Here is a 25,497-nt window from a genome sequence, read left to right on the forward strand (position 1 = left end):
ACGGGGAACGACCAACTTCACGTTTTTTGGCTTCGCCCCACCACTTATGCAACACTGTAAGTATTGTCGTATCCTTTATTACCAAAGTTACAAAAGACGACAACAATACACAGACACTTACCAACCATCTAGGCCACAATGGTACTTTACAATTATAATGGCAAATAGCAATAACAGTATGTCATTCCTGGTATCATATCATTACAAAACAGCACACAATATAAAGCTCACAAGTTAATGCAAGTACTTCAGATATCACCATCACAACTGAAGGTTAAGCTGCTAGAAAATAAACAAATATAGCACATACATATACGTGGCAAACAAGTGAAGTTCATTCAAGAGTCTTTTCGCGAAAAAAGGCAACTTTTGAATGGAAACAAATGACTGTTTTTATAGACAAATCTTCAGCCCCTCATTGACTCTCTGTTGTTAGGGAGGTCTATTCAAGCAGCTGAAGCAAGCTTGTTAATTATTCTTTGTTAATTAGCTTCATATCAAACATCATTAGTGTCTTTTCATTGTCGATAGCGGTACAGTATAGCAGTGTGTTGCCATTGGTAGGGTCATCTAATTTTGCTATTCTCATCATACTATTCCATCAAGAATTGGTCAAATAGAATTACTGCTTGGATGTAACCAAAACTTGCACCCACATCAGCCCTTGCAGGGTGAGACTGCCCACCCCTGCAATAGTGGATGTATTTAGTCAGAGAGCAAAATAAGCAAAAAGCAAAAAAGAATAAAGTCTCTTTCCAAAAGACCCTCATGGATGTTCTAGACTCAGGGAAACAGGCAGAACACCTCACTGGTTACAGAAACACCACAATGCCCAACAGCTTATACACCACATACTGTAGCTAGCAATCCATATATCTCCAACATAACCAACAATTCTTCTGAAGGTATAAACAATATTATTCAAAGGGTTAACTGTGTTCATTAACCATATTTATACTTTTATTCACCCTTGACAATTAATCCACATTTTTTTAGAGTACAAATAAATTACAAATATAAAAACATTTAATTAAATAAAAACTGGAACAAAACATAGAAATACATCTTGTTATAAAATCTTCAGCGCAACAATACCGAAGTACCGGAGTGGTGCCACACTTTCCCATCCCTAACAAACACAGCTGATTAAACTCATTTCATTCTAAACTGAAGATCATGATTAGGTGATTCTAATTCTTTTTTTGTATATATATATATTTTATTTGTTGCCTTTTTCTCCCCAATTTCTTGTCCCATCACTGCAACACCTGTATGGACTCGGGAGAGGCGTGCATCCTCCGAAACAGAACCCAACCAAGCCGCACTGCTTCTTGACACAATGCCCGCTTAACCCGGAAGCCAGTCACACAAATGTGTCGGAGGAAACACCGTACACCTGGCGACTGTGTCAGCATGCATGCGCCCGGCACAGAAGTCGCTAGAGCGCAATGGGACAAGGAGATCCCTGCCAGCCAAACCCTCCCCTAACCCGGACGACGCTGGGTCAATTGTGAACCGCCCCATGGGTCTCCAGGTCGCAGCCAGAGCCTGGACTCAAACCAGGATCTCTAGTGGCACAGCTAGCACTGCAATGCATTAGACCACTGCGCCACTCGGGAGGCCCATGATTAGGTGATTACTGGAGTCAGGTGTGTTAGCTGGTGGGAAAGTGTGATATCAATCAGGACTGGAGCTCTAGGTTGAAGTTGCCCTTCTAGGCACAAATCCAGGATTAGTTCACCTGTCCCATATCCTTCCTTAGAGACTGTAAGGAACCCAACCCCTGACCTAGATTATGAATCTATGGAGAATGCTGCCTCCTTCAGGCCAAATCTGTAATGACACATCAATGACCACCACCCCATGTGAGTCATCAGACGCCAGCCTAATGGCCTGCGGGGCTGGATGTCATTAGTGATGTCATTAGCTGGTGGGCGTGGGAAGAGCTTTCTCTCTTGGTTGTCAAGGTGAATGTGTGAACCTAGAATTGACAGGTACACTCTAGACTTAAGCAATCTCCAAATGGACTAACATAGCAGCTGTTGCCTCTGTGTGTGTGTGTGTGTGTGTGTGTGTGTGTGTGTGTGTGTGTGTGTGTGTGTGTGTGTGTGTGTGTGTGTGTGTGTGTGTGTGTGTGTGTGTGTGTGTGTGTGTGTGTGTGTGTGTGTGTGTGTGTGTGTGTGTGTGTGAGAGAGAGAGAGAGAAACCCAATCTGAAGTCAGCCTTGTTGTTTGGTTAGCAACCAAACAGTTTTGATGAATACCAACATGCCACTTCTATTCTTAATTTGGATGATTTATTATTCTTCTGGTTGAAACATTAAAGACTTCAACAACCGAACAACTAGTCAAGTTCATCAACCTTCAAATAAAAAGGACAATTTCCTTTTTACCGGTTTGTAATTGGCAACAAGACAGCTGAACCCTTACAACATAGATAGCAAAGCTCATGTTGGGAACAGATGCAGCTGCTACAGACTTTTGAGGTAGCAAGTGTTTAGTTTATATAAGAATTGGCCAATAAACGTCTTCAATTCTTAGTGCTAGTGTTAATCAGCATGTTTACAATATGTTCAAGAAGACACAGGTTTGGATTCAATAATTCCCTGTAGTATGTATATTTTTATATATATGTTTTTTCTTTGTCAGTGCTATGGGATTTGCACCTCAACTTGTAAGACATTTCATATGTATAATTTCAAATGTCTTGACTTTTTCCACATTTTGTTAGGTTACAGCCTTATTCTAAAATTGATGAAATTATTTTTTCCCCTCATTAATCTACACACAATAACTCATAATGATGAAGCAAAAACAGGTTTTTAGAAATGTATTCAAATGTTTAAAAACTGAAAGACACTTTGCTATGAGACTCGAAATTGAGCTCAGGTGCATCCTGTTTCCATTGATCATCCTTGAGATGTTTCTACAACTTTGATGAATTAAATTGATTGGACATGATTTGTAAAGGCACACACCTGTCTATATAAAGGCCCACAGTTGACCTTGCATGTCATAGCAAAAACCAAGCCATGAGGTCCAAGGAATTGTTCGTAGAGCTCCGAGACAGGATTGTGTTGAGGTACAGATCTTGGGGAGAGTACCAAAAATGTATTCAGCATTGTATGTCCCCAAGAACACAGTGGCCTCCATTATTCTTAAATGGAAGAAGTTTGGAACTACCAAGACTCTCGTCTGATGAAAGATTGAACACTTTGGCCTGAACGCCAAGCATCACATCTGGAGGAATCCTGGCACCATCCCTACGGTGAAGCATGGTGGTGGCAGCATCATGCTGTGGGGATGTTTTTCAGCGGCAGGTACTGGGAGACTAGTCAGGATCGAGGGAAAGATGAATGGAGCAAAGTACAGAGAGACACTTGATGAAAACCTGACAAAGATGAAAACAGGACAAAAACCCTAAGCACACAGGCAAGAGTGGCTTCGGGACAAGTCACTGAATGTCCTTGAGTGGCCCAGCTAAAGCCCAGACTAGAACCCAATCGAACATCTCTGGAGAGACCTGAAAATAGCTGTGCAGCAACACTCCCCATCCAACCTGACAGAGCTTGAAAGGATCTGCAGAGAAGAATGGGAGAAACTCCCCAAATGTAGGTGGGCCAAGCTTGCAGCGTCATACCCAAGAAGAGTCAAGGTTGTTATCGCTGCCAAAGGTGCTTCAACAAAGTGCTGAGTAAAGGATCTGAATACTTACGTGAATGTGATATTTCCGGGGTTTTTTCAAATTAATTTGCAAAAATGACTTTGTCATATGGGGTATTGTGTGTAGATTGATAAGGAAAAAATGTAATCCATTTTAGAATATGATTGTAACGTATCAAAATGTGGTGAAAGTCAAGGGGTCTGTATACTTTCCGAATGCACTGTAAAACATCAAATGTAATGAATAGTAGAATTGTATATTTTATACATAGGTGTATTTTTGGCTATCATTCAATGGACTTGTGTGAATTGTAAATGCCTGTACCCCAAAACAGGAGAGAGATTATCCCACACTACGTCTCCTGCTTTCCCTCTCCTTGCCCTCTACTCTCTTTAACCTCTGTGGGCATGGGTGCACTACTCTTGAGGAAGTCAGACCTCAGCAGGCGGTAGAAGAGGACTATATTCATGGCGGTCATGACGGCAAGCCCTACACTCCCAGCTGTGTAGCTGAACAGGGGGACGTTGTCCCGGTTCAGGACCAGCCAGCGGGTCATCCAGGCCAGGGTGTTGATCCGGAACACCACGTAGGTACCTGGAATGATATGCAGGTTGTTACTTTCAGCACAACGTCTTAGTGCCAAGAACATATATTTATTAAATGATATGTATTTCTATACTGAACAGAAATATAAACGCAACATTCAACAATTTCAAAGATTTTACTGAGTTACAGTTCATCTGAGGAAATCAGTCAATTTAAATAAATGAATTAGGGCCTAATCTATGGATTCCCCATGACTGTTGGTCACAGATATATATCTATTTTTAAATGGGCCTCACAATCTTGTCATGATGACAGTTATTTCTGTGCATTGAAATTGCTATCGATAAAATGCAATTGCGTTCGTTGTCCGTAGCTCATGCCTGCCCATACCATAACCCTACAGGCACCATGGCCACTCTGTTCACATCAGCAAACCACCTGCCCACATGATGCCATACACGTGGTCTGTGGTTGTGAGGCCGGTTGGACGTACTGCCAAATTCTCTAAAACAACGTTGGAGTCGGCTTATTGTAGGGAAACAAACATTAAATTCTCTTTCAACAGCTCTGGTGAACATTCCTGTAGTCAGCATGCCAATTGCATGCTCCCTCAAAACTTGAGACATCTGTGGCATTGTGTTGTGTGACAAAACTGCACATATTAGATTGGCCTTTTAATGTCCTCAGCACAAAGGGTACCTGTGTAATGATCATTATGTTTAATCAGCTTCTTTATATGCCACATTAGTCAGGTAGATTATCTTGGCAAAGAAGAAATGCTAACTAATAGGGATGTAAACAAATTTGTACTCAAAATTTCATAAAATATGGGACCAACACTTTACATGTTGCATTTATATTTTTGTTCTGTGTATCTGTAATTCTGTATGTAATTCTATGGTGCTAACATTTGTATAATCTACTCACAACAGTTCTTTACAACAGTTGAAACGTCATGTAAACAAACCCCTTCATGGCAACTTATGATGTGAAGTTATAGATAATGACTAGCAAAAGCTAGCTGTTCATTAAAAATATGCTTTCATCATTGAAACCTTATGAACATGACAGTACCTAGGTTGACCATGCTGTTGATGCGGTAGAGGTCGCCTGCTGCTAGGCTGGCCATGCATAAGATCTGGCGCAGGTGGAGGAACACAGAGTTGATCTCAACCAGGAGGGCCACCACAGCAAAGCCAACGTAGCGGCCGGTCAGGACGGCGATGCCAAAACAGCTGATCACCTTGGAGGAAGAAGAGTGAGAGAGAGAAAAAGAGAAAGTTAGTCACTTAGTGGCAGTGATGTATTCAGGTTCCTAAGTCGAGAGTTTGACTCAAGTCCTAAGTTCCAGCTTTCGAGTCCAAGTCAACTCACGAGTCCTATAACATAACAAAAAAACATCTAACTCTTCTACCCAGAAGTCACATGGTTAACCATCATCTCATGAGGTTGTGATGGGATGACTGGGATCTCATGACTTAGGTCATGTCTACCACATTAACAACGGTGCAAAACGCACCACACTATGTGACCATCTCTGTCTGACTCACAACACTACAGCCTTTGTTTTTATGATAAATATTGTATTATTTCCAGGAAAATGTCATAGTTAGATTCTCATAACAAGCCCTTGTTTGTTTTTCCTTTATTTGATACATGCCTCTGAACGTCAAACACTATATAATTACATTGAGGAAGGTCATCATGCTTATCAAACATCTGCAAGGTCATTGGTTATGAATTTAAAGTCAGTGAGGTTACAGCATATCAGATAGTCAAAGATTTATGTAACTGATGTGAGCAAATGAGTCATAGTGGGCAGAATAAGCAAGGAGGTGGGCAGAGCCAAGCACGAGCTAGCGAGATCTTATTAGCCGGTTCTAGCATACATCTGCATATTTCCGTTAGGAAACGCCTATTCTGTGAAGTGTGCGTATGCAATAACTCAATTCGCCTTTGCACTCCTTCTAAACAACTCAATTTTTCAAAGTCTATAAAATGTAGTCCACTCTGTTCTTAACAGATTATAGTTTTAGGAACAGAAAACTGTATTGAGATCAAATGTTTCATCAATGAGAAGGTCGGCCAAAATCCATCTTGTTCCATCTTCTCCCACTGCCGGCCATTGGGCTTCCTCTCACTACCATATTTGGTAGTGAGTAGAAACGCCAAGCAGATGCTTCACATATACATCCTGTGAAATATCTGTCTCATTGTTCTATTTGTGAGTCTTTGGTAACAGGGCGTGATGTTGTAGTAGCGTAACAGAACCAATAGGTGGCACCCAGCGCCAGGCTACAATAGAGACACTATGAATGTATACCTACTGCTCTGTGATACAACAACTTCAGGGAAATCTTTTGAAAAATATTTTATTAGACTGCAGCTGCCTTTACAAGGTCTGTATTGTATTGTGTGTCAGAGTTTGATCAGTAAATCTCACATCCAACTTAGTTACTGTGGCAGACTGGAGGGCAGATTTATGTTTTCCTAAAATATCCCATTCCAAAAGAACAACACCCTAGTAGTACAATGACCTCACCCTGTCCACACTGTTACTAACCCTAACCTTCTCCACACTGTCACTACTCTCCATTCAAAGCACTGGATTACTCAGCCTGTCTCCCAAATGGCACCCTATTCCCAATATAGTGCACTACATGCTTGTGCACAAAAGTAGCAAACTACATAGGGAATAGGGTGCCAATTGAAACGCAGTCTTAACCCCCCAGAACTAACTGTAGACCATGTTACATAGCAGTTACTGGCACACCAATGTAGCAATGTAAAGCACAACGGTTCAAACATCCTCAATGGCTTGGTTGTGAGACTGAGCTTAACAATTAGGCAGGACCCAATGGGAGGCTTTAAGTGTGTGAGTGAGTGTGTGTGTGTGGCCCCAGGGGTGAGGCTGAAGTCAACGGAGGAGGTGCCGTCCCTAAACTGACAAATGGTCATGTGATATACAGCACCACACACACACACACACACACTGGGGTCTAGTCTAAAGGTCAGCACATGTAACAGTATAACTTTAGTCCGTCCCCTCGCCCATACCCGGGTTCGAACCAGGGACCCTCTGCACACATCAACAAGTGACGTCACCGATTGAAATGCTATTAGTGCGCACCACCGCTAACTAGCTAGCCATTTCACATCCATTACACACACACACACCGGCTAGTGGCAACCCCCTCCACAGGAATAAAAAGACAGAATGAGACACTTACATGTAGCAACTCAAGTCCAAGCATGTCTGAATAATAACACCTATTTAGCCAGACTACCAGTAGGCCAGCACTGACATGAGATACAGTACTATGTCCTATCTTCCCCTTGTTTTCTAATGTAGAGGTCTTCATCACATGCTGCTCTTAGTCAATAAGGTGTGTGTGACTCTCTATATACTCTATATACACACTCACACTAAACCTCAAGCTGTCTTTTCATTCCTCCTGGTCACACACAAACAGACATGTTCTCAGGGACACTCAAAACAGGAACCGTGGTGGTCAAATAATAGCCTTATACAATGCCCTGATAAGAGACCTCATGGCCAGGATTCTGTTTACATACTGTAGTTATCTATCACCTAGCAGCTCTTTCTGTTACGTCTTGTATGGTCTCTCAACGTTGATCCTTGGCACTCACTGTGTAGACTGGTTCTCACTTCAGCTGAACATCAAGACAGACACTTGCTGTATGTATTAAGAACAACTGCGTGGTTAATTAGAACACATTTTTTAATCACCTATTTCATAAATACTTTTAGATATTCAGACACTATTTTGGTTACCTATCTGTGATACTGAAATAGTAGAATTTGACCATGGATTACTGGTTGAAATAAACAGCCTGCATACGACAGGTTGCCTAGTGGTTAGAGCATTTGGGCAAGTAATTGAAAGGTTGCCAGATCTGGTAAGGTAAAAATCTGTTGTTTTGCCCTGAAAAGGGCAGTTAACCCACTGTTCCTAGGCCGTCATTGTAAATAAGAATTTGTTCTTAACTGACTTGCCTAGTTAATAATAATGATTCCTGGGACAATAGACTTATCAGACTCATTGGAGATCCTAGTATGTATGTTTATGCCTGTGTGTATGTCCATGGCTTCCTTGATGATATTTGAGGAGTGTTGTTAGTGAGTGGGATCTTCAGTAAAGTCACTGATTGTAGTTTCCTCCCTGGTCTTGGGAAGGTAGGGGGTAATCAGAGCCATGTATATAATAACTGACTGTAATCATTGATATAAGTGGGTGAGAAGGCACTCACTCAATAACCCCTTACACAATCTCCACACTATATTACCTTACACAAGCTACACACTATCACCTTACACAATCTCCACACTATATTACCTTACACAATCTCCACACTATATTACCTTACATAAGCTACACACTATCACCTTACACAAGCTACACACTATATCACCTTACACAAGCTACACACTATATCACCTTACACAGACTACACACTATATCACCTTACACAAGCTACACACTATATCACCTTACACAAGCTACACACTATATCACCTTACACAAGCTACACACACCCTACTACTAAAAAACACGTGATATGAACTGTACATCTCTTATACAGCAGCCAGCCATTTAATACAACAGTTGGTGGTTACAAAACCTTTAACCTATGACCCAGCGAATCAGTCAGGGCATCATCTGGAGATGGTAGTCCCAAAGCACCGAATATGTCCCAACTGACCCATCTGAACTCATCCTGAGAGAGACAGGGGGTCATCACTAGGCCTGAGCTCAGGCATGTGGCTCTTTGTGGGGTAGGATTAGGACCAGAGACCATAGCCTGGGTCCTGGCCGGGTCTTGTCAGTCAACCTAATTAAATCAAATCAAACCATGAGAGGGGATGAATCCCCAAACCGTGCCTGACCGTGAGCCCCACTGATTGGGGTTGAAGCTACTGTAATCCCCCTTCCCTGGATCAACACAGATAAGACAGCCCCCTGGACCATTAGAATGATTCAACATTATCAGGCTATCCCCTGCTAAGCCAAGGTAAGGCTGGACGTCTAGCTGCTGGTAGCTCATTAACAGTGCCACAGACAGACCCATAGTGGATACACACAGGGCCAGGGTGATGAGACTGCTGGCAGTGGACCCAGTCTGTGGGCACGGTGAGGTTAACCTTGTCCCTACAGTATGTGCTGCTGTGTCGTGTTCAGTAGGGTACAATATAGCAATACGTTTTGAAACGGAAAGCAAAAATCAGCATTAGAAACCTTGTTTCAAAAGAGTTATCTCGTTTTGTGTATATTGAACAGGTTGGGATAAAGGAGAAAGGGTGAAACAGTATGTGTGAGTGTGTGTGTATATTTCCTCAACCACAGTAAAGAATGGCAGATAAAGGACAGATAGAGCCAAGATGGCCAATATTGTTCAGGAAGAGCCAAGGTGACACACAGCAGTGGCAGACCTACGAAGGCGGAGGATAAAAACAAAGGTGGCATAGATACTCAATTTGTAGGAATAACATAGAATGGACTTTGGTGTAGAAAAGCCTTTAGATGCAACTTCCTCCGACTAAGATTTGAGGGTCATGGCAAAGATGTCAGAGAAAGATAAAGCAGCAGAGAAACCAAAATGTTAGACAGGTGTGAACGGAACAACAGAGTCAGTTCATCCTCTCTCTGAGCGGTAGAGACACACCTGGAACCAAACCTGTTCCCCTGGTTACAGATTAATTGAAACCTCTCGACAAAAAAAGGCTTCCGGAGTGAATGTTGGCAGCCTGAGCAGCCTGTTCTGCAGGATAATCAGAATGATGAAATGAAGACACGCTACACACACACACACCACTACCATCTAGAAGGTGGAGACAGTACAGGTGCATTAAAGCATGGACCGAGAGACTGATAAACAGCTTCCATCTCTAGGCCATCAGACTGTTAAACAGTCATCACCAGCTAGCCTCTGCCCAGTACCCTTCCCTACACCTTTGACACGGCCACTAGCCGGCTACCACCAGGTATTCTACACTGCACTGTAGAGACTGCTGCCCTTTAAAAAAAAACATTTTAAAAACTGGAATCACGATCACTTTAATAATGTTTACATAACTTTTTACCCACTTTATATGTATATACTGTACTTTAGTCATGGCCAATTCTATATAACTACGGCTGTACATACCTTTTCTATTCATACACTGTCCATACTGTCTATATCAGGGGTTGGCAACAGGAGGCCCAAAACCGGCTGCGAGTGACTATATTTGTAAAAAATAAAAAAGTTTAGTTTTTGGTCACAAAAGACTAAATTACCAGCTGAAATTAAGATTTATTTAGTAAATCTGTTTCCAATTATTCCCGCAAATAAAATGTAAGGTATGAGAATGTAAGGTATGAAAAGATTGCTTGAAAAATAATAAATCTATTTTTAGGGCTTAGTTGTGGTCAATTTTCTGGGCTTAAATTATAATTTTCCAGCCCCCAAACCATCACTGTAGTAGAAAAAATGGCCCGCGGCTGAATCTAGTTGCCTAACCCAGGTCTATACATACCATTTACATACATATATTTGTTTATATCCGGACTTTGATATGGTTCATTCTGATATGTCTTCAGTTATTGTATTTATTTATTTTTACTTTTGGATTATGTGTGTATTGTTGTTGTATTGCGAGATATTGCTGCTTTGATGGAGCTATAGACATAAGCATTCCGCTGCACCTGCGATAACATCTGCAAAACTGTGTACGCGACCAATACATTTGGTTTTTATTTGACGAGCACCCCCTCGCACCAAATCTTAATGTGTCTCATCACAGCGTCAAAGGTGAAGGTAAACAGCCTTTGTGATGGCCACTCCTCAGGGCAGTGCGGTATGGGTAATGTAAACATGGGGACAGGGACCAGGCAGCCAGGTAGTGTCACTGCATCCCACAAATTCCTCACAGGTCCTAAATATAACAGGAAGGCATAAACAACACTCAGACCCTAACTCCCTGTACAATATACTATCACGCATATGCACACAAACTTCACACACACTCAATAAGCATGCCAAACCCAAAATGGGGTGTTACGTGTTTGATGCTTTTGTGATTTTATCACAAGTCTAATGATTAAAGAGAGTGGGTTGAGTGGGATGACATCAGAGGGTGGGTTGTCTAATATAGTGGCCTCTGACTATGAAGAACATAGCAACAGCAGGAGTGTCATCTCGACTAGTCATGATTCTAAGAATCAAAACGGTAACAGGTATTCCTAACAAAATGTTTTTTTTTATGAGGAAAAACCCACACAAGGCTATTACTGTAAAGTTGGGTTGCACAACCAGTCTGGTAAGCTCACACACACACACAACCCCGTAACCCCCCCCATGCTCCATAGCGACCATCACACTCAAACATTTACACTGATAGCAACGTGTCAATACTGGACTCGAGTAAGGGAAGTGAAAATGGGCTTGGCAAGTCTATGGTAAGGAACTAATGGCAAAGCCTTTGGAAGATGTCCTGTCTTGTATAAAGCATGGCCAGGGTGTGGTTCAGGAGAGGAAGTTTTATGTACAGTACGGGAGTGTAGCGAGGGGTCAAAGTCTACACGTAAAAGATATGTGTATGAACCATCATGTTCACACATATACACATACTATCATGCCCTGAACATAGAGAGCCCTCGGGGTTCTCTATGGTGTAATAGGTCAGGGCGTGACCAGGGCGGTTTCTAGGTATTATATTTCTATGTTGGTGTGTGTATGGTTCCCAATTGGAGGCAGCTGATAATCGTTACCTCTAATTGGGGCTCATACTTAGTGTGTCCTTTTTCCCACCTGCTATGGGGGATATTGTTTTGTGTGAGTGCCTATGTGCGCTACGTATTGCACGATTGTTTTATCTTTGTTGTTCTGGAAAATTCACTATCATTTAAATGTGGAACTCCACTCACGCTGCGCCTTGGCCCAATTATTCATACGACGGCCGTGACACATACACACAAGCTTACATAAACACACACATCCACATGACATAAAATAACACACATCCGCAGTAGTAGATACTAGGATGACGCTTCTAGGGCTGACCAGGGTCAATGTCACAAGACTAAAGTTAAACAGACGACCATAGAGTTAGGAAAACCCAAAACATTATGTGTATGGTGTGTATCCATGGTTAGTAATGGTAAAAGAAAAACAAAGTTTGTCAAGGAATATGTTTAGAGGTTGCCGTGACATTATTCATAATCAAGTCCTCACTAGTGGTTGCCAGGCAATAGGTGTGGAAGTGTGAATTGATTTTGGTGTGTTTTTGCAGTGACTCACCTCACTATTTCTCACCTAACTGTTTCTTCTAGATGTTGATTAGTACAGAAGCTACTTTAAAAACAAAGTACCGACACTATTCAGTGACCCCTTGGCTGTAAATGTACACTACTAGCAGTGAAACAATACACTTATCCTATGGATACTTGTGCATTACGTTTTGAGCAAATGAAAATGTTTCCATAACTACCCAGCATACAGTTTATGCTGTGTTATCCGAACAAGTGTAAGTGAGCTAAATATAGGAATTCCCTTAAACACGTTGGAATCTGGGATATCTTTTGAGTACATCCTCTCCTCCCAAGACTACACACATTACATAGTTGCTGGAAAACCACAGACGTGCATGCTTTGGAATTCCCAGGTATCCTTCTAGCTGGCAGCTAAGTCAGGGAGGGATCACTCTCGGTGGGGGACACACACAAAACCATTAGAGACCATTCCTCCTCAAGTCAGTAAAGACCAACTCCCTCATTCTCCTCCCCCTGAGCCTGACTCTACGGTTTCTAAACGCAGCAGATTCCTTGAAGAACCGCATTCCTGGTTGCCATGTCAACGTCTCACAACAGTCGCTCTGTTTAAGCACATCTGGATTTCCTGCCCAACCTTTGGAACTGAAGGTGTTGTCATGACAATGAGGGGACCGTGGGGACAATGTGGGGGTTTTCTGACAATGTGGACACTTCATAACAATGTAGGGACATCATCACTTCGCAGGGACTTTTTTCTCTCGGGGACATTGTTGGCATTCTTATTGTCAGGCCCTAGGCACAAGAAATATGTTTCTGTCCAATACCAGCGTACAACAAAATGTTTACAGTTCACTGTTGAGTTATTAGAATTCCAAGAAAATGTATTTACTTGCATTTTTGATAACTTTACTCATCTGTCCTGCATGTTTTATGGTTGACTGGTTTATAGTTAAGTGAGTGGTTCAATCTATGTATGGATGTTGGATGAGAGGGGCCTTAGATAGGATGGTATCATTGGGTGAGTGGTTTACTGTATAGAACAACACTGAGGAATGGAAAGCTAAATGATGAAAGGGGCGGAGGCTGTCTTGAGTGGGTGGATTCATGGGGGATGGGGTGATGTTTTGACTGTGTGGGTGTAGGGGATATAGGGGCGGACAGCTGGGCTGAGTGTGTGTGAGAGGGGGTTCATGTGGAGACCAGATGTCTCCTGTCTGGAAACACACCAGGTGCTCTTTGGAGTGTTTCCCTGCTCCGCAAAACACACCATGACTCTCCTGCCAAGAATCTATAGACAGGTTCTCTCCCTCGCCCTGCGTTCCTACCCTTCACACTCAATCTCACACTCAATCACATTATCCTTCTCTATTGTACTACACAGTAGGTGGGTGGATGCTTGGTAGAATGGCAGCCCAACTCAAAACTGGTGTTCTCACTTTGGCTATTGTAAGTTCGAATAACATTCATGCAGGGACAGGGCTAAAACACCATATGAGGTTATGTTTAGGCGACATGTTGAAAGAGATGAGAATTGCGCAAGAATAAACAGCAAGCGGTATTCCTTCTGGCTCCTCAACCCACAGAATAGAACCCTGGCCAAAATGGGAGTGTCTGTGTGGAGCACATGAAGTTTTTTGGAATATTTATTTTGCAAATACATTCAGCAGCCTGCTATACAAATGAAATTGCTCCTGCTGGCATTGCTTCTTCAAGTCCAGGGACATTAAAGTGGTTTGTGAAAAGCAAACCACAATTTAACAAACAAAACAAACCACATTACGGAAATGTATGTTAAGGAATTTACTTCCGAAGCAAATTCGATATTAAAACTCAACATGCTGTTTTGCTTTTAGAGTACACATATGAGAGAGCAGGGGGTTGAGAATGTTCAACAATGTTGGAATGACGAAACAGAACGCATGGCATGCACCACAGCTTTGGCGGCTGCTGTACTGCCGCCATATTAGACTGCGAGTCAGTGGAATCTGACAGAACGAGGGGACATGGAGAAAGACTGGTCTGCAGGAGTAGGACTATCAGGGTCTGTAGATGTCACGTCCTGACCTTAGTTCCTTTTTTATGTCTCTGTTTTAGTTTGGTCAGGGCGTGAGTTGGGGTGGGCATTCTATGTGTTGTTCTATGTTTTTGTATTTCTGTGTTTGGCCTGGTATGGTTCCCAAACAGAGGCAGCTGTTTATCGTTGTCTCTGATTGAGAACCATACTTAGGCAGTCTGTTTTCCCACTATGATTTGTGGGTAGTTGTTGTCTGTTTTGTGTGTATTGCACCTTGCAGAACTGTTCGTTTGTCGTGTTGTTGTTTTTTGTTCAAGTATTCGTATTTTATTAAAAGTATTATGAATACTTGCCACGCTGCACCTTGGTCCTCTTCTCCTTCTCCCGACGACAATCGTTACAGTAGAGAAGACGCTTGGGGGAGAGAAAAGGAGAGGACAGGAGAGGAGAGGAAGAGAAGAGAAGCTGGCAGGCATGACATTCCATAAGCGTCACACCACAGTGACACAACCACAGCCACCGGTGACGTCCAAATACGGCCATGCGGAAGTTCTTGTCGAACACAGAGTCTCCAAGTTAGGCCTAAGTCATGGATCCAATCGCATGACATTCTCACAGGGAGCAATACTGCCTGCTTATATCAATCATCACTGTAGTCAACTGAACAGAGTTCCATTCATATCTTTAGGCTGGTGTTTTATGACCCTTCAAGTGGAGAATAGACTAAGCATGGAGATGGGGTGAGAGAACCTGAGGGAGGATCAAGGAGGGTAGACTGGGTTCCCAATATGGCAGCAGTCGTAGACAGGGCACATGCAGAATGTAAGGGAATGGATAACATAGTAAATCTCAAAGATGGAACACAGCAGTAAATGTCAGTTAGAGGGTAGCGCATGACACTCGCTTCCCTTCCAGCCCTAAGCACTACTAATAAGCAAACTCAATTATGCGTAATGAGACAGGGATGAGGCAAATGGCAAACACACTGTGGAAACCTTCAAAAACATCTGACAGTGAGAGAACATTTGAACTGAGAGCGTAGCTATAGAGAGTTCAATTATAAAAGCAACTTGAGTCAAATGACATCTTCCCTGCTGATCTACATATCTTAAATGAACTGTATTAGATGCAATGCCATTTTCAAAATGCTTTCTTCATTAACTTCTGCAGCAGTTCTCTAGCATCTACTCACCCACGTTCATAGCAACCTTAATATTTCCAAATATCATAGCCAACTGGGGCAGCACACGAGGAGGAGAGGGGAGTGTTTTATGGTAAATGATTCCTTGTTTTTCCATGAACCCAGTCGAGGGCAGTGGCAGCTCCAAAAATGTTACTGAAACTACAGGTGAAAAACCCCTAGAAATAAAAAGCGTCCCTGACAACTTCTACAGTTCTGAAAATGCAAATCTAGTCTTTGTCAGAATGTCTGTCCATTTCGTTCTGTTTCCAGACACTTATAAAGCCCTTATATCTTCTGTTATGAATCTTCATTATGCTTTTTCATACATATTTTACAGTATCTTCTCAGTCAGATCTGAGTGGGGCAGTGCTGTGTTGTTACAGGTGCCCTATTTCTGCCACAGACAGTTTCTCAAAGGAAAGGAAGGGTCAGTGGTTGTTTGGCTATACTGTGTTGCTCTGTGTAAAACTGCCAGTGGTGTACCCATAAGTCATTGTAAGAGAACTCCCACCTTTCTTACCCAGCAAGCTCCACTTAAGTGGAAAAAATCCCCAAGTTTCCATGGAACGTTTGACAGCTTATCCACCCCCAGTTATTAAGACTGGGTCATGTTCACTAGATATGAAATGGTAGAAAACGGGCTGAAACTGGGAGGTAGCCTTCTATCTGAACTTGTCCAATAAGAAACCTTAGTTTATGTTTTCCATTGCACATCGTTTTGAGCCATTTTGCTACAATTTGCCCTGATGAATACGAACCCTGGTCGACGACTACTAGAACTACTACTACAACTTTTCCTTGTTAACTCTTTAGGGACGTTCCTTAGCTTAAGTCTTTAGTGTTGTTAAGTCTGCATTTCAGAGAAACCTCTCTACTGGATTACAAAGTGAGTGACTGACTGTAACCAACATTACTTTCAGAGGATGGGGATGGGATATGCCAAACTAAGGTGGTTTTTGCCCGAAACCATAGAAATAGTCAACAAGAAAATAGCAAAAACCAACAAAATGCTCCATTGAGATCTCAGATTCAGAAAGAGAGTTTCTCTCCCTTTACTTCTCCCCAAAATCACAAAACAATGTTTTTATTTATCATTACTGCCAGGCCCAGACCCCAGCAGTAAACACCAGATGGAAGGAGGAAAAGAGAGAGTGAGAGCAAAGAGAGAAGGAGAGAGAGAATATAGAAAGACTGATAAGGAGATAAAGAAAAAGAGAGGATGGGAGCGGGGAAATGAAAGGGATCACAACACAGAGAAAAAGGAGGATGTGAGAGAAGGAGAGGAAAAGTGGAAGTCATAGTTCCTCCCAGGCCACAGCCATGGACGGTCTGTCAACACTCATCCAGACTTCCTCCTTCTCCTGTCCTGAATGGAGCTTCCAGCAAATAAAAGGAGCAAAGAGCAACAACAACAAAACCTCAGAATGGGGGACTGACTGGCTGGCTGCTGGCCCTGGGATAGGAAGGGATGAGAACCATAGGGAGACATCAAGGGAGCTGGGAGTCCAGGGAGGGACTGAGCCAAAATACACTGGTTCACTAACCTTGCAGGGCCAGAAGCAGGTGGAGCTGCCTGACAAGCTGAGCTGAATCCAGTCAGTCAGCCAGTCAGTCAGTTTAGATTTGGTGCTGCCTGGCAGTGTGAGTCCAGTCAGTTTAGATATGGAGCTGCTTGGCAGGGTGACTCCAGTAAGTCAGTCAGTTTAGATATGGAGCTGCCTGGCAGGGTGAGTCCAGTCAGTCAGTCAGTTTAGATATGGAGCTGCCTGGCAGGGTGAGTCCAGTCAGTCAGTCAGTTTAGATATGGAGCTGCCTGGCAGGGTGAGTCCAGTCAGTCAGTCAATTTAGATATGGAGCTGCCTGGCAGGGTGAGTCCAGTCAGTCAGTCAGTTTAGATATGGAGCTGCCTGGCAGGGTGAGTCCAGTCAGTCAGTCAGTTTAGATATGGAGCTGCCTGGCAGGGTGAGTCCAGTCAGTCAGTCAGTTTAGATATGGAGCTGCCTGGCAGGGTGAGTCCAGTCAATCAGCCAGTCAGTCAGTCTAGATATGGAGCTGCCTGGCAGTGTGAGTCCAGTCAGTCAGTCAGTTTAGATATGGAGCTGCCTGGCAGGGTGAGTCCAGTCAGTCAGTCAGTTTAGATATGGAGATGTCTGACAGTGTGAGTCCACTCAGTCAGTCAGTTTAGATATGGAGCTGCCTGGCAGGGTGAGTCCAGTCAGTCAGTCAATTTAGATATGGAGCTGCCTGGCAGGGTGAGTCCAGTCAGTCAGTCAGTTTAGATATGGAGCTGCCTGGCAGGGTGAGTCCAGTCAATCAGCCAGTCAGTCAGTCTAGATATGGAGCTGCCTGGCAGTGTGAGTCCAGTCAGTCAGTCAGTTTAGATATGGAGCTGCCTGGCAGGGTGAGTCCAGTCAGTCAGTCAGTTTAGATATGGAGCTGCCTGGCAGTGTGAGTCCAGTCAGTCAGTCAGTTTAGATATGGAGCTGCCTGGCAGGGTGAGTCCAGTCAGTCAGTTTAGATATGGAGCTGCCTGGCAGTGTGAGTCCAGTCAGTCAGTTTAGATATGGAGCTGCCTGGCAGTGTGAGTCCAGTCAGTCAGTCAGTTTAGATATGGAGCAGCCTGGCAGGGTGAGTCCAGTCAGTCAGTTTAGATATGGAGCTGCCTGGCAGGGTGAGTCCAGTCAGTCATCCAGTTTAGATATGGAGCTGCCTGGCAGTGTGAGTCCAGTCAGTCAGTCAGTTTAGATATGGAGCTGCCTGGCAGGGTGAGTCCAGTCAGTCAGTCAGTTTAGATATGGAGCTGCCTGGCAGGGTGAGTCCAGTCAGTCAGTCAGTTTAGATATGGAGCTGCCTGGCAGTGTGAGTCCAGTCAGTCAGTTTAGATATGCAGGACTTGCCCTGGACAGTGTTGATATATTGACGAGGAACAGTCAGCTGTGAGTCATACATACACATGAGAGGCTGAGTGTGAATACTGTACTACTCACCAGCATTTGTGCGAGAGATACTGAGACACACACTTATAGAGGCTCACACATATAAACAGGCATGTGCCCATATACATTGGCTAAATTTCAGACGGGTATACACAAACATTAAGTATATAAGTAAGAAATCTATGAGACAGGCAGACAGAAACCGACACAACAAAATCCTTGAAAGGCAGGTGCAAATCTACACAAATAATCTTCTATCCACTAATCTAAAAATGTACATCAACTTCCCAAACAGGTCCTTAAAAAAAGTATTCAAAAGCTCAGCATTGCCATGGAAATGGCGTTTTACACCTCAATGGTTAAGGTTAGGATGGGGGAGGGAAAAACTGATCCTAGATCTGTTGCCAACAGTTAACTTTATTCCCTGAGGTAAAGGCTGGAGCAGCATTCTACAAAGATGAGACATCCATTCTCAAGGGAATGAGAACAAGACCATCAGGTCTTTCTCAAGAACACTGGTAAACAATGAACACTTTTCTCAAAGGACAATGATGAATAATGAGTGTTTCTTTTCACCAGGTGCTCTCATTTGAGGCCTATTATGTCGTACTGGAGCTGTCTAGCTTTGATGGGAAAGAGAACGATAATGAGGGGTAGTTCCTAGCTACTGTGACCGATGGGGTTAGAACTCTGATTTTCTGAGGGACAGAAGAGCACATTAGCCTGCTAAGCTAAAGTCTAGGCATTGACTTAGGGAGCCAATGCAACTCATCAGGTCTCTGGCAAATTTACTCGTCATGCGAGTGTGGTTGCCCAAAGACCTCTGTTATACTGGAGTGCCTGGGGTTGACATCCTCAAGGGGATGTCTGACAGGTCAGGAGCCTGATGAGGAATGCTAGCTGGACAAGGTTAACAGTCAGGTTCTGATACGTCTTCATTTCTTGTTCTTCTTTTTATGTGTGATTATGTGATTATTGTTATTGTATTGCTATATATTGCTGCGTTGTTGGAGCTAGAGAGATAAGCATGTTGCTGCACCTGTGATGCCATCTGCAAAACTGTGCAAGCAACCAATAAAATGTGATTTGGTCTGTGCTGTATACTAACAGGGGCCAATGACTGTGGTAGTTTTATGTGTAAAATGTGTGTGCACTGTTTCAGTATTCTCTGGTGGATGTGTTAGCTAGATAATAAGGTTGAGACAGGAGATTCTAGGCTAGGTTTCAACTAACCGCTGATACATGATCAAGGTTATGGTGAGTGAGGTAAGGTAACCTGATCCTAGATCTGTGGTTGTACACAACGTGTACTTCAAACCTCCTAGATGCTACCAGGAGGACCACTTACCACTGTGTGATGGAATAGGAGCTCCCATGACAGGATCATCTTCTGGTTGAGCACCATATCAAGGAAGTCATAGATGAAGTAACCTGTTGAACAAAATATAGAAAAGGCATATTCTAGCTTAGAACCAAAACAAAGGAATGGAGATCGATTGAACAAAGGCTTTTTCAGTAGAGGACCATTTGGCTTATTAAGTATATTTAGTGGGGACCCCTCTTGCCAGTCGCTTCCATGACGAAACCAAGGATGGTAACAAAGATGTCAGTTAGAGAACGCTATTTAATCAGTCCTCCGCTATGGGTGTAACCATGGAGACAGACTTTCAGAATGGTGTAAAAAGAATGAAGAGTTAAAGATAGTCTGACGTGTGTGCGCGCGCGTGCGCGCGCGTGCGTGCGTGCGTGTGTGTGTGTGTGTGTGTGTGTGTGTGTGTGTGTGTGTGTGTGTGTGTGTGTGTGTGTGTAGGGGAGGAGGTCCTCCTCTAGGGCAGACTAGAATTAACCCCAGTCTGTGTTCCCACTACATATTCCATTTGACATCTATTTGACAACACCAAAAAGCTGTTATATAGTGAAGAGATGTGCACCTTGAGAGCATCCTCAGTTACTACAGTAGATGACAAACACACGCTGAAGAAACAACTGATGTTTAATTAACCAAATCGTCCAAATTGAATCCCCAAAATAATTCTCACTGTGCATTGGGAATCGATTTTGACTGAATAGGAGCCATAATATTAGATTTAAAAAGTGTCATCCATACATATTTTATCATTCTTAGAGGTGTATAAAGAAAAGCCATTTTACAACCAGTGAAGACAGGCAACTTAGGTCAAGTGTTCACATTATCGAACCATGGTAGCATGTGACCAACACTCTGTCAGTTGGCCTTCCAACAGGCTCTCTTATCATTATGACACTGACAGTGTTTCATAAGGATTCATTGATTCTGTCTCTCTCTGCCCCTCTCTCCCTCTCTCTCCCCTGCCCCTGTCCTTCTGCCCCAGTCTCTCACCTGTCTAACACCACACGTGGCTGAAACATTAGTATTTTTTTAGTAGTGTTTAAATACGACAGCAGCATAGCTCTATATGTTGTCACAATGGAGACTGGAGCCAAACTCTTCCGTTCTGTGGGTTTTGGGCAGTGACCGTCCAACGACATAGCGATCAAACACAACTTGTCTTTAAACTGGCTGACAGCCAAACCCTGGAATGTTTGGTTCTTGAGATGGTAACTAATAATACAGAAGTCTACTGAAATACTTATTATCAGAAAATTTTGTGACCGATCACGGATTCTCAAAACAAAAATATTTTTGAATGAAAAGAACGACACACCCAATAGGAGAGGGGCACTTCATGAGTGTCATGTTTGGTGTCTAACACTGCGTTTACCTTTGGTCAGCCTGGGAGGGTACCTAATGTAACTGTTCTGCATTCCAAAATGTCAACACCGTTGTCTTGGCCTGACAACATCAACTTGGCCCACAAACAGAGTCCCAGGCTAGTGTTTGTTTGGTCAATCAGAGCAAAAGAAAAAAGAAAACATTATGTCAATATGTCCTCCGAACATATAGTGGGTTTTCACTATGTGGCCAAACTGCCATGTTGAAATTGCCTATAGTGAAAATATTTTCTCTTTCCGGCTTTGCATTGTGGCCTGATAGAGACGACCATACTATAGGCTCAGTGTCATGGTCACGCCACATTGTTGTAGGCAGGGCCCAGAGGACGTACCTTCCTCACCCTGACTCCCTTCTCTGTTACATATGGCATTTGACCCGGGCAGGCTGCTGTGGCATAAATCAACAGCCTTCTTCTCAGGCGCTACAGCCCATTCTAGGGTCACGTGATCTATGGGGGTAGGTCCGGAGCGGTGCTTGGGACGAAGCAACATAATGCCCCTCCATTGATTCTAGAACTCTGGCAAAACTAACAACACTGGCAGGCAGCATTCGGGGGTGGGTGGGATTCTCTGGGAGAATGCTAACAAGCCTTGGAATTCTAAGGGAGCCCTTGTTGGAGCCCTTGTTAGCAAGGCACATATCCAATAAATTAGCAGTTTATAGCATGGCATGCAGTCATTTAAATGGGCTCATGCTATTGGGGGAAACAATACACTAGCCAATTAGAGTCAAAGTCAAAATAGAGGAAGTTATATTTAAAGGAGCTGTACTGCTGGGGTTTACTCTAAGCTTGGCGTAAAGATTTTGTCCATCTAGCCGAGACTCCTAAAAATGTGAAAGCTATGGTCTAGTGTTTGACTTCTGCTGCAAGCTTAATTCTCATTCTACAGAGCAATTTTAGCTGTCAGACACTTGAAGCGTGTTGGGGAGATTGGGGGAGAGATCAGTGGAAGGGTATAGGCTGCCTGACACACACACACACATTATTTTTCTAAATCACCTGAGAGATAGACATTGTAAGGTGGCAGGTCAGGGTAGCCTAGTGGTTAGAGCATTGGACTAGTAACTGGAAGGTTGCAAATTCAAATCCCAGAGCTGACAAGGTACAAATCTGCCGTTCTGCCCCTGAACAGGCAGTTAACCCACTGTTCCTAGGCTGTCATTGAAAACAAGAATTTGTTCTTAACTGACTTGCCTAGTTAAATAAAAAAAAATAAAAAAATGTCAGTCCAGTGTGTCCATCCACACAATTTCATAGTTGCCTTATAATGGTCCTCACAGATCATTGTGATAGTTAACCATACAAATAATAGAAAATGGCCATATGAATGCATCAGTAACCATGAGCAACAATTTAGCCACAATTAAGGGAGTCCAGCTTTTCAGTGAATTGGTGTGGCATAACATGTCCATCTATAGAGGATATACATGTCGTGGAAGGTGGTGTGTGTTCCACATCGCGGTGCCTCTGTTGTTGATGGTCTAATCTGTTGATCCAGCCAGCTTCACTAAGCCTAGTGTGTCATAGTGCTGATCGGATCAGGTCCCCCCCTCTCTATATAATATTATTCATTATAATCTAGATTAAGGCAAAACTGATACGAGACCAGCAACCCTACTTTGAGACTTTATGAATACAGGGCCTGGTGTTGCTGGTTAGAATATAGGCAAAAACATTTCTGTTTTTTTCCCCTCATTGTGTCACATTACAAACATGAGTTTGTAGAGTCTGGGTCCCACACTGCTTCAAAACAAATCAAATGGTATTAGTCACATGCACCGAATACAACAGGTGAAGGTAGACCTTACAGTGAACTGCTTACATACAAGCCCCTAACCAACAACGCAGTTTAAAAAATATACGAATAACAATAAGAAATAAAAGTAACAAGTAATCAAAGAGCAGCAGTAAAATAACAATAGCGAGAGTATATACAGGGGGCACCGGTACAGAGTCAATGTGCGGGGACACCGGTTAGTCAAGGTAATTGAGGTAATATGTCCTACTAAGTAAAGTTATTAAAGTGACTATGCATAGATAATAACAGATAGTAGCAGTGGTGTAAAAGAAAAACGTCCTGTGGCTATGGGGGTGGGGTTGCAAATAGTCTGGGTAGCCAGCATACCGCAGTAGACGCCTAAGACTAGTGTTTTTGTAAGTTGTTATAGGCTGTTTTTAACGTCATGTAAATGTGGCTTATTTGGCTAATGTCCCTCATTTAGGGCTCCTGAGCCTCAGTGAGGCGTCACTGCAGTAGCTGGTTTGAATTCAGACTGCGTCACATCCGGCCGATATTGGGAGTCCCATAGAGCTGCGCACAATTGGCTCAGCGTCGTCTGGGTTTGGCCATCATTGTAATTAAGAATGTATTCTTAACTGACTTGCCTAGTTAAGTAAAATAAAAAATATATATATTGATTGTGCTGGCTGCGTGGGTGGGCATCCTAATAGGTTATGAACCCAGTACATATGGATGACCGGTAAATTTGTCCGGCGACGAATCTTCATAACGGAAACCCTGATATATAGTATAGGCTACAGTAGGGTACAAAATAAACTGTCCAGTAACTGACTCAATTATGAAGATGAAGCATAGGCTACTCACCGGTGATGGCTGATGTGCTTGTGCCAATATCTCAAGATAAGCTACTTTGAAAAGCAGTGCTGTTCGCTCAGAATCGCTCAAAAGTTGAGAAATAAAGTTAACTTCTACAGACAGATTAGTATTCTCTTTTCACCCGTAGGCATTTGCTTTCCAAACGGTAGGGCCACGTTTTTCTCGTGAATGTATTTTGAAATTTGTGAAATGCTTATTACTACAGCAGCCGTAACCAACCACAGAAATATAATTAATAGATGGCAGTTCCCACTCAAGTCAGGACTGACAGAAATTGCTAGTGTAGCCATGAGTTTAACAGTCAAAGTTCCAAAATCCTTCTATGGGTTATATCGATTTGTATTTATTATGGTTCCCCATTAGCTGCTATAAAAATAAATAAGAGTCGCACACTCTATAAATAAACTCCTCATTAGCTGCTGCCAGCTACTCTTCCTGGGGTCCAGACACATTAAGGAACATCACACAATTAACAAACACTTTTCTTAATGAAAGTACATCAAATAACATCATTAACCCACTACACTTTGAATAATTTGATTCGTGTCTGTTTAAACAGGAGTAATATCATTTTGGGGGAAATTATTTGTTATAACCTAATTTTGGCAAAATTATTTTAAATTATCAGCTGCAGCACCTCCAGCAAACCTACTTCCTGTGGCTATGTGTGGAAAGCTCACACACCCCTTCCCTTTACCTCTGCCCATCCACACACACTCACCGATTGATACAGAAACCAATGCATGCGAGAACACAGAATGGGTTCCTATCAAATCTTCGGCCATCTGTGGGTGTACGAAAAAGCTGTAGGGGAAGAATAGACAAATTAATTTGCGATAATAAGCAGAAAGCAATTAAAATGTATATTTTATTCAAAACAATGAAAGATTTTTAAAATGTATTATTGGGAGAGAAATTGACATAATTAGAATAGTGAAAATATGTGTTGGCTAGATAAAAGTAGAATCTGAAGCATTTTATATGACCATAGATTCATTGATTTAACATTTCACAATTCAGTCCAGAACAAAACATTGTCCACATTATTCCGTTACCTTATCCGACAAAAATCAACATATAAAAATGTATTATAAAACCTATTATATCAGTTACTAGTCTGTAACGTATAAGCTTTCAATAGGCTAATTGAAAACAATGTATCTTTACATTTTAAGCATCATGGCAGTGGAAAACGACTCACCACAGTACAGCCCATATCCCAGTTATCAGACTGTGTGTCAAAGATGTGCATACATTTCTCCATTTCCAGGCGTTTCTGCACGCAGACTCGGGTATAGGGAGTTTACTGACACCACAATTGACAAGTTTAAAAAATCCAATAGAGCCACCCGCCGTCAAAAGCACTGAATTCAACTCCATGGCCACGACCAACTCCTGTCTGTGTCTTTCTCCACTTGAAGAATTCAACGTCTGAAAATTCGCGCGCTGAAGTTGTTAAAGATCTGACGCGCTCGCTCTCTCTGCTCCGGACTGATATTTACACTGTCAACG

General features: G+C 42.7%; 1 protein-coding gene across 1 annotated transcript; it reads right to left on the reverse strand.

Annotated features, from left to right (window-relative positions):
* Nucleotides 1-61: 61 nt before the first annotated feature.
* On the reverse strand, nt 62-25,497 carry LOC118371717 (TLC domain-containing protein 2-like). Its single transcript, XM_035757316.2, has 5 exons — nt 25,187-25,497; nt 24,707-24,789; nt 19,964-20,046; nt 5,284-5,452; nt 62-4,257 (listed from the first exon to the last, which is right to left on the reverse strand). The coding sequence occupies exons 1-5, from the start codon at nt 25,363-25,365 to the stop codon at nt 4,016-4,018; spliced, it is 756 nt and encodes a 251-aa protein (XP_035613209.1). The 5' UTR covers nt 25,366-25,497; the 3' UTR covers nt 62-4,015.

The sequence above is a fragment of the Oncorhynchus keta genome, chromosome 1 (assembly GCF_023373465.1).
Source record: "Oncorhynchus keta strain PuntledgeMale-10-30-2019 chromosome 1, Oket_V2, whole genome shotgun sequence".
In the NCBI taxonomy this organism is placed as follows: domain Eukaryota; kingdom Metazoa; phylum Chordata; class Actinopteri; order Salmoniformes; family Salmonidae; genus Oncorhynchus; species Oncorhynchus keta.

Excerpts from the sequence above, each read along its gene's own strand:
- LOC118371717 (XM_035757316.2), bottom strand. The coding sequence starts at position 25,365 with ATGGAGTTGAATTCAGTGCTTTTGACGGCGGGTGGCTCTATTGGATTT. Across the intron at positions 24,790-25,186 it reads GGGATATGGGCTGTACTGTG|CTTTTTCGTACACCCACAGA; the intron begins GTGAGTCGTTTT and ends CTTCCCCTACAG. Across the intron at positions 4,258-5,283 it reads CAACAGCATGGTCAACCTAG|GTACCTACGTGGTGTTCCGG; the intron begins GTACTGTCATGT and ends ATATCATTCCAG.